At 38.0% G+C, this 10,369-nt stretch overlaps 1 protein-coding gene across 1 annotated transcript in view; it reads left to right on the top strand.

Moving 5' to 3' along the window:
- Positions 1–7,309, top strand: part of DNER (delta/notch like EGF repeat containing) — an 80,709-nt gene extending 73,400 nt beyond the window's left edge. The window contains exons 12-13 of the mRNA XM_035895213.1: positions 46–295; positions 7,198–7,309. Coding sequence (XP_035751106.1) covers positions 46–295; positions 7,198–7,309 — 362 coding nt within the window. The remainder of the gene's footprint in view (positions 1–45; positions 296–7,197) is intronic.
- The last annotated feature ends 3,060 nt before the right edge of the window (positions 7,310–10,369 follow it).

The raw sequence follows: 10,369 nt of genomic DNA, 5'->3' as shown, positions 1-10,369 counted from the left end.
AGGATACAAATTACTAATTAATGATATCCTTTTATTTCTTATCAGCAGATCTGCAGTGGAAGTCTGGGCATATGGCAGAGAGTCTAACAAATATGCCTCGTCACTCCCTCTACATCATAATTGGGGCACTCTGCGTAGCATTTGTCCTGATGCTGATCATTCTGATTGTGGGAATATGTCGCATCAGCCGCATCGAATATCAAGGCTCTTCCAGGCCAGCCTATGAAGAATTTTACAACTGTAGAAGCATTGACAGTGAATTCAGTAGTGCAATTGCTTCTATCCGACATGCCAGGTTTGTTCTGGGGATGGTAACTTAAAAGAAATCTGTTACGATACATAATTTCAGTCCATGCATAGTGCATCTAACTGCTGTTGGCAGAGAACGGGCTGCTTCGCTGTGAAAAGACAGGATCATCAGCATTGCTCATTGTTCTTTTTTGATCCCTGTTCTGTTCTCATCTGAAGTGTGATAATCCAGCACAACTCCTTGAAAACAGAGGGAGTTATTCTGAATTTATTTGGTGTAACTGGTGAAGAGGGCACAGATGCAGAGCTCTTAGCCTTGTAAGATCTTCTGTTTGGGATGTAAATACTCTTTTAACTGATACACACAAGTAATTTGATTAGATAGCAAAGCCACGTTGATTTTTGTGACTAATTTACCAGATTATTTACCAGATTCAAACCACTCATTTTTGTGCTCCTGTTAGCCTCGAAATTAGGATCGTTCTTACTTGCTTTCCTAGAGATAGTAATTTTTTTACTTTTAATTTTAATGGAGCACTTGCAAACCAGGGCATTGCGTGTCAGAATAATACAAATGTAGGACTGGGAGGGATTCAAGAACTCAAGTGTAAGCCGTAGTGCTGATATACCTAGCTCCCTGCCAACAATTGTATTTAAAAACCTCCAAAGGAGTCAAATAGAGTTAGAAAGGGCTTTCCTAAAATCCAACCTAGATTTTCTTTGCTATGATTTAGGCTGCTTCTTTCTTACTGCTCTTCAGGTTGTCATGAAGAATAATTTATCGCTGTTCCCTTTATAGTAATCATGTACATCAGGTGCCTTGTGTCCCCCCCCGCCCCTTTTTATAATAAAACCAAACAAAGCAAAAAAGCAAACCAACCTTTTTCTTCCCTAGCCTAAACTAGCCCATTCTTCTAGTATCTCCTGGATTATGTCAGCTTCTTTATTGTCTCCCTGGGACACACTGCAGATTGTCTTTCTCTTTTTTTGAAAGGTGCTCCCTAAAGCTGGAGATAGTTCTCTGGCTGAAGCTTTACCTGTACCAAATGAACTGAGTGATCACCTCCTGCATCTTACTTATGGCTTTTTTTTGAAACCTGCTTGCTTTTTTTTTTTTAACTTGCATTACACTAGTGACTGATGATTTAATTTTGTGACCTGTTAGACCTTTTCCTCTAAGCCATTTTGCTTCCTACCCAGTATTGTTTCTTCTGTATTCAACCTATCTCTTAATAGGGTAGAACTTTCATTTTTGTTTTTTCTTTTTGCCATTTCTTTGATTTGTCAAGATTACTGCAGATTTCAACAAGGGTGTTCATGTGTGTTACCATTAAAATGCTTTTAAAAGAACGGAGGAAGACACGTTCCTGTGCATTGACACGGAGAAATGCGTGCATATTGGTTAGTGATGCTGGTAATTAATTTTTGGAATATGCCAGTTCTGTTTCAGTGCAAATTAAATAGGTTAATTTGTACCACCACTGAAGTCGTCAAAGTTATCTGAGATAGATGAGGAGTTCCTACAGACTCAGTCAATCATATCACAGCTTTGGGCAGTAGCTCTTTAAAGTGTTCCAACTAGATTTACAATAAAACATTTGTTCGCTGTCAAAATATATTAGTAAGTAAATATTTTTAAAAGACACACATGTATAGTTGATTTAACAGAGCAATAAAATCACCGTTCTTTAAGTCTTCCCTTGAAGTGTCCTTTGCCACTTAGCCTTGACATCTCTTCTAGTATGAGCTCAGCATCTCCACACCATACACACCCTGAGAACTCCTTTTTCCTTTAGTAGTGTATTGGGAGAGGAGGGAGTTGCTTTATGGCCCATAAAAAGCTTTATAGTTTTTTATTATTTGGCCTTCTGAATGTCTACTGTTATGTACTACACATCTCCAAGGGTGGAGAGCAAGGTGCAAAATGATACTGTTAATCTTTCAAATGAAACACCTCCCTCCTACTACTGCAGCAGTGATGAATGTGTCAATCCTGTTCAGTTACTACTCGCTGAAGTGGTACTTTGCACTTCCCCGGGGACTGGAATTGGTCTCCTGAGGAGCAGTGTGAAACACCTGGGTTTTCTTACCCATTTCTTCAAGCAAATTCGGCAGCTTTCTATCTGAGGGTACCAAGGAAAAGTGTACCAGCAAGGCAGGATCTTTTTAATCTGACTTTTCCTTGCCTTTTACAGTTTCACCGGCAGGTAATGGAAATGGTAAGGTTTCCTGTATGAAACCTTTCAAATCTTGGAAGCTGGGCTAGTTCAGGTCTTTATTGCTACTACCTGGATTACTCTGAGTGAATCTATGTTTATTACTGAAAGCAGAAGTTTAGGAAAACAAGTTTTCATCAGGGTTAAATAACCTCTGAAGAAGTTCTTAGACTGGGATATATTCATGATGATTTTTCAGATCCATATTATGCAGTTAAAAATTACATTATTGGAACCTGTCAATAAAGGGTTTCCCTATCTTGGGAAAGATCCTTCTACTTAATGCAAATGAAAATAAATGTTTTCATTCCAAATAATTCTCTGTGCCTCTCAGAGAATGGATGTCTTATAAAAATCCAAGATAGAACTGCCAAGTCAGAGAATTCACAGAGGTTTAGTGTAAAGATTATTGTGTTTATTTTGGTTTCAGAAAGACATAAAACTGCTTTGGTCATTTCAGTCTAGGAAAAAGAGCACAACTTTTATAGTTATTATTGTATAAGCTCTTAAATTTGTATATTAAAAACACCAAGGTCTGAATTTTCAGAATTGCTGTATCTAAGAGATCTACTTTCAAATAATAGATTCTCAGCATATTCTGAAAATCATTCCTCTTCCCAGTGAGATACCCAAATTTACTAGTAATTTTGGAAAATGGAGACCTAAGGAAAAGTGAGTAGATTATTTTCTTTAAATGTAAGGTTTCTGTTAAAGTCAGTAGGTGTTCAGGGAATGTGGATGCCTGTTGCATAGTCAGTAAATTATTTTAAAGTTACTTGTTCATGTTTCTCAGTAGGTCTTTTGATCGCTTTTTAAAATTTAATTTTTACTAATCAAGGTGCTTGCTGTAAGAGAAAACAAACATGCTCTAGGATCTTTGCTAGTAAATGTCTACTTCTAGTGAATGTTTTTAGGATTAGCAGATCAGAACTAGATAGTTTTCTAACCAGGTGAAGCACAGCTCTCTTCAGTATGTGTTATGCAGACAGTAAATAAATACTCCTTTTATGTTAAAGCTTATACATTTTAAAGCCAGCAGAGAACACTCTGTTGAAATAGTTGACCACTGGCTCCTGCAGCCATAAGACTTCACTGAATTGGAACCAGGATCTGTTGTTGAAACTGAATCGTTCACTTCAGAAAAGCATCCACACTGAGTTCACAAAATACCTGATTATGGAGATTGTACTACTGTAAACTTTTTGTGTGTCTAGATATCATTAGCATTAGACTTCATGCACTACTTACAGTGTAGTTTCTTTAATTTTTACTTTCACGTGCTGACTTCTGTCTATGTGTCGGTTGAAGAGTCTGGTTCATCAGATTCTGATTAAGTCATCTTGTCACAGCAGGGTAAGCTTCTCTCCACTGCACATTCTTCACATGCCTGTGTTGGAGTCGGCTGTGATAGACTGCAACATCCTCAGCTTCCTGAATCTGATGAGCTTCAGCACATGCTCTTTTCTTACCGTTTCCTGACATAGGTTTCAGTGATGACTTTCAGTCACAGCTACTTGTTTGTGGAAGTATGATCACATGCACAAGTACTCTGGTCTCCACAGTACTTGCCAATTGCTTATATACACCCTCTACCAGAGTCTCAAGTTTGTTGGAAGTTTAGGTTTATAGTTCAATTATGCTAAGAAACACAAAATACCACTTGCACACATGGCCTTTTCTCTGAGTAATGCAGAGGAAATTAATCTTCTTACTCTCCTCCTGTGGAGGCAAAAATAATTCCTTCCTCCTGTGGGTATGCGGGGGTGTTTTTTGTTTGTTGTTTTTTTTTTTTAATTCTGGTCTCTCTCTTTTCCTTCTCTTGTTTAAACTTTGTTTGGGGACTCCTTATACCAGTTGCTGGTTTTGAACAGAGTAGCAACATGTGGTTTCTTTCTTCTGCTTCTGGGGAAATTCTGAATTCCAGCCTATCCCACAGAAGCTGGAGGATACCATTTCCTCAGGGTTCAGCCATCCAATGTTCTCAGAAGTCTTCTACTTGAATGGAATTATTGAGGTTAATGACTCTATGGTTAGCCATCTTTTGAAATGTCCTTCTAAGGAAGTGGATGGGCAAGCCCATTGCATATGTGAAGTAGCATTTGCAGTCTCCGTCATACACACACACACACACATATACACACATGCACGCACACGTGGAGCTGCCTGTGCCAAGAAAAATTCCTACACTGAGTATATACTGTCCCCCAAATTGTCACGGAACCTTCGGACTCTCTTTGTCAAGTTACACAGGTCACTCTTATTCAATATTTCATTGCAAAATATATTTTCTAATTCTCATGTCGTTTACTTGACTTTGTGACGATCCCTGTGTCACCAGTAAGTATCTCTGGTGACACATAGGAACACTATGGACACGTCAATGCTAAATGGAGAGGCCATAGAACTTCCCTAGCCATCCTGATGCACTCTGTTTACTGATCTAAGCACATTATTGTTCATCAGACACAGTATGGCATTAAAACTAATGTTAAACTGATTATCCATCATGTCCCTCCAGTCTTCTTCCAGACTCAGCGCTTCCTAGGACTGAGGTTTCCCCACACGGTGCATACTCTTTGTTAGACGAATAATCTTGTATTTGGTTCCACTGGAAGAAATCTTTATTCATTTGTTTGCACGTGCTTTTGTTGGAAGCAGCCTATTAATTGATCCAGTACAGTCTGTAGCAGGGCCCTGCATCTTTTCACTACTTATTACCCCTTGAATTGTTGTCTCTTGTAGATTGTATTGGTAATTGTTTTATGTTTTCTTTTATGTCATCAATTAAATGATAAAATAGCATTCTTGTGCAATCCTACCAGATACTCACCCACTGAACTAAGGCTTCCCATTTAACAATCCTGGTTTGAGACCTTGGAGGTTTGTGTTAACTCTGTTTACTGTTAGGAGCAGGGACTGGCTTCTGAACTGCCTGATCAAAGCAATGCGGTCTGCCAGCGAGATGGCTCAGCCAGGCCACAAACAACTAGCACATGTGCTGCGGTCTTTTCTCAGCATTTCCTAATGAGGGGCACATGTCAACCCTGACCTACACAAGAGAACAGATTTTGTACTGCTTCACCGTGTGCAACAAGCCATGTGTTCTCTACCTGTCAGGAAGGGCAAAATTTAACTTAAATCACTGGAGAAATTTCATCGTCATTTGTATCTATGCAAAGCTCTATTTCCTTTAAACCCTTGAGAGTGATGGAGAAAAAGGATGATTCATAATTCATTGCTGCCTCTGATTTAGTAATATGCCGTAACTTGATTCCTTCATCCAATTCTTGGAATTTTATCTCATTTACAGAAAATAGGGTTTATCTATCATGACGCTGATGGGCGAATGTGGCCTGTCTGTATTTATTAAAGTAAACTATGGAAGAAAGCAGACATCCATGCATGGAACTGTATCTAGTGTGGCCTTACTGACAGCTGAAGTACTTTGAAGAATGAAATTTCCACCATACAGATCATAATGCTTCCAGCCATTTTACTTTTGTCAACAGTTCTAGGTCACTGAAAACAGCCAAGAAGTGAAATGCAACAGTCAGGAAGTTGCATTAAAATCTTGGAAGAAAATCAAGTTACTTTTGGTTTGGTCTAAATCTTATCCTCAAAATCTGAATTTTCTGAATCTCACTTTCCAGTGTGCACAACTTTAATATAGACTTAATGTGGTACATAAGAAGGGGATTAAAAGAATCCTTAGTGTGGATCACTACATAAATAAGTCTTTCTGTTTCTGTGTTAATATATTGTCTACATCAGGTCCATAAGGAAAAGCAGACTTGACCCTTTTTTGCCTCATTTTCCTGTGTTCCTTTTTGTTATTTAAAGCTCCTGTAATTGTAGTCGGAACACTTTAGTAATTTTTCCAGTTTCAAGTTGCATTTTTTGCGTGATTTTTATATCTTAATAAGTGATCAGAAAGAAGATAGACTGTCTGTGCAGTACAAAGGCACCTAAAGGAGTTCTGAATATGCCAGCACTGAGGCCACAATGATACAGCTGTAGGGGTTCTCTGCACAGGCAGATACAGCCTGGTGCTTAGCAGTGATGGTTGCCCAGGAGGAGCACACTGCTGATGTGATTCTGTTGCTTGTGAACCTTTGCTAGATTAGTATGTTTATGTGGCATTGCAATATCCTAACTGCCATTACTTTTGCCAGTGTTCCAAATAGCATGCAGCACATGGATAATTCAAATGTGCTTCTCAAGTGGGTCAGGTGAAAAAAGACTTCAAGTTCATTTTTGAAAAGCTTTGTCTGTGGCTTATAACTCAATTCAGTGCACAACTATTGCATTTCCAAATGCAAATGTCACATAGTTCTCTATTATTTACTTTTGTAAATATATATGACCTGACCTTAATATCAGTTGATAGAGCAGGCTAACCTCTTGCTGAAACTGTATCAGTTTCACTCTTGCCTTCCACAGTCTTCCCATATTCTGATACTGCTGAGTTCCACAGCAGAATTCCTGTAGCCTTTGGTATGGGATCTGTTTCTTGTTTGTAGGAAGATTTTTTTTTTTTTTTATTTGATATGTATATCTCAAAAGTCATAGTTCAGATATTTAAACTTCTGTACTTCTGGCATGTTGCAATACAACTTAGAATTTATCTAGGCTCTCTGGGTTTGTTTCTGACCGCATACCATAACTCAGTGGGTTATTGCCGTTAACTCATTCATGCTTCTGTATGTCACCAAAAGCTTTCTTTTGTTTCCAGGTTTGGCAAGAAATCCCGACCTGCAATGTATGATGCAACCCCCATTGCTTATGAAGATTACAGCCCAGATGACAAACCTTTGGTTACACTGATTAAGACAAAAGATTTGTAATCTAGTGTATCTTTTTTGGATTATTTTTCAAAAGGATGGGCTACTAACCTAATTTAAATATTTTTAAGAAGAAAGCATAATAAGTAATTTAAACCATTAGATGCTTCAGAATTTTCTGTAGAATATTTAAGAACCAATTTTCTGCAGCTTTTAGTTTGGAAAAATATTTTAAAACAGAATTTGTGAACTTCATGAATTACATTTTAATGTACCTTGAGCTCTATAAACTATAAGCTTATGATAGTGTGTGCTTTTTTCTTGGTAGACACTATTACTAAACCCAGATGAGTTTCTTGTGGTTGTTACAGAGCAGAAAACAATAATTAATGAGGAGTTCTTTGACATGTCAGTGCCAGCTTTCTCAGTAGAGGTAGGAAAAATGTGAAGCATAATATGATATATCCATTAATTAAAAAAGTCTAAAATGTTTGTGTTGTGAAAAAGAAACTAGTAAAAATTATTATTCCTGATCTGAATGAATTAGCTTTTGCCTTATTCCATGCATGGATAGATAACCTATTTCTCCATTATTTCCTGAAAGTTGCTGAAACATACTCTTGAGTTGATGTTTGACATTTTTGTAATAGTATTCAGGCTAGGCCTTGTATAATAATTAAAGTGCCTCTTGAGGCAAAGTAAGGGCATGATCCTTTAAACATTGAAATCAATGAGAGAACTTCCATTGACTTCAGTGGGCACAGGATTGGATCCTACAATTGGACTGAATCTATATTTTTCTTTAAAGGTTAAAGTTTTTTATATTGTGAGTAAACTAAGCATATGGTTTGAGTTGTTTGTTTCCTAAAGGTTGTTGATGTACAGTATTGTTTCATGAAATATTGTGTATTTCTCATAGTGCTTCTTATTTAGGATCAGTATGGGGTTTTTGTGGCTGTATTTGATTGCTTATGGGCTTCTTAAAATTCTTGCTTATTTCAGAAAATATTGAATAAATGTTATCAAGTGAAGATTGCAGCTGTTTCTTTGTTTTTCTTCGTTTGAAGGTACAGTGTTGTCTATAAGTTTGAAAGGACACGAGCATATAATGTGCTATAAATAATGCCAAAAGAAGATATTCCAGCTGTTAATTTGAACAGGAAAAAAATGGGCTTTATTATGAAGGTAATCTCTCAAAAGTGAGACAAATACAGCACTGGAGTAAAGATGCAGTCCTGCAGTCCAGGCTGCATGTACCACAACCTGTTCCTGAGTGGATCTGACAGCAAAGCTGGGCTCTAAAGTTATAGCACAAGTAAGGATGTGACACAGAACAACCTGTTTACGTGAGTAGGCTTGATCTGACTTTGTGTTTCAGACAGGCCTGCTGAAACTTGGGGAAGCCAAGACTGCAAGGTACAGAGGCAAATTGCTGTAGCTATCTATAGATTCTGCTGCATGGTGCTGTGCTACTGTCATATTACAGGCTGATAAGCACGGAAGGGCTTAGCTCTGGGTGACCTCTTAATGTTGGGAAATCTTGGAATGCATGGAATATCTTCATCTTTCACATAAAAAACATTTCCAGGCAGAAAAAAAAAGATGTCACCATGAACTTTGATCGTTTCTCTGTGAGGACAGCCATTGTCTCGGGCAGTCCTTCCCTTTCCTTGCAACCACTGACATCTCCAGACTTCAGATCAGCCACTAAAGACAAATGTAATTAAGAATTGTGAAGATAAAAAAGCTGCCACTTACTGTCTTGTTTAGGTGGGCAGAGTTCATCTGGCATGTTACTTTTACTTTCGAATTTCATTATTATTAGGGCTTCTGGTTACAGTCATAGCAATTGAATTATTTTCCATATCTCGCACAATTAGTACTGACAAAAGGTAGACAAATTATTGCAAATCAAGCTGTTAGAGTTGCTAAAATGTATCTCTTTTTTTGTAAGATTATATTCTAGCTCACCACCAAAAAAAAACCAAAAACCAAACCCCAGAGTAAATGCAGCGACGTGGGCCAAATTTGAAATGTTGTAAAGGAAAGCAAATGAAAACATATTTTAGTAGAACTGTTAACTGTTAAATGGAAGCACTGCTCAAAGGATTCTCCTACTGTTTGGAATGGCTGGATGGTGACTATGCAGGTTAGTAACACCACACTGTGTTTGAATTATGGAAATGCCAAATACGTCTCAAGAGATCCAGACTACCTTTCCTGACATCCTGTATCTGCTACCATGGGCTTTCAATGACATTGGCCCAAGACAATAATTATTAGTAAGGAACCTAAAGAAACTAGATTCAAGTCTCCCTTTAATTCCTCAGGCACAGTTTTATATGACAAAGGTTGTGCATTTGTACCTGCTGGCTATCGGACTAGCTTTTTTCATTGGTACAGTTTGGTGCTGCTGCTTTATTCCAGATATGGAAACTTTTGTTTATGGTACTTCCAGGAATGTTTTAAGAACCCCTTAGAAGGAAAGGTCCAGAACAAGCTATACCCCGTGCCATTTTTTGGTAACAGGGGTGTAGAACAGGGGCAAATACGTTGTTGTTATAATTAATCTGCTAATCAGATAGAAAGGAAATACTCATTCTACAGCATTTTTGGCCTTTTCAGTCATAAAATACTGGTTTATCTTTGAAGAACTGCAAATCTATACAAAGTAGGGAAACAAGCAACCCTGTTGTTCTAGGGAATATACATATTCATAGTCTGTATTTTACAAGAGAGATGTTGCAATGAGCAGCAGCCCTTCTGCATACAAATCACACCTTGGTAGTGATTCTTGACCATCCTATATTTTTCTCAAGTGACTGACCTGAAAGATAAGTAATTTGTGAGGAGCTGTTTTCCTGTCAGCTTGCAGCCTCTAGCTTCTGTAAATCATCCTGTGCTTCCTGTGAATTGTGCTTTGAAAATTACTTTTTCTCCTTCCAATTTATTTTATTGAACTCTGATGACATGTTATGCATGCACTATGCCTGCATCCATGCAGTTCTGAGATATTTGTGAGGCACTGCACTGCCTGCCAGATGGAGCAGCCCTCAGACCTGGAGGGAACAAACTCATCCTGAGGTTTTTATCCCAGCTCTGAAGCTGCTAGAACAATTAGGT

Source organism: Egretta garzetta, unplaced genomic scaffold (genome assembly GCF_000687185.1).
Source record: "Egretta garzetta isolate BGI_Z169 unplaced genomic scaffold, ASM68718v1 scaffold425, whole genome shotgun sequence".
Lineage (NCBI taxonomy): Eukaryota > Metazoa > Chordata > Aves > Pelecaniformes > Ardeidae > Egretta > Egretta garzetta.
This window is presented reverse-complemented; position numbering and strand designations above follow the sequence as displayed.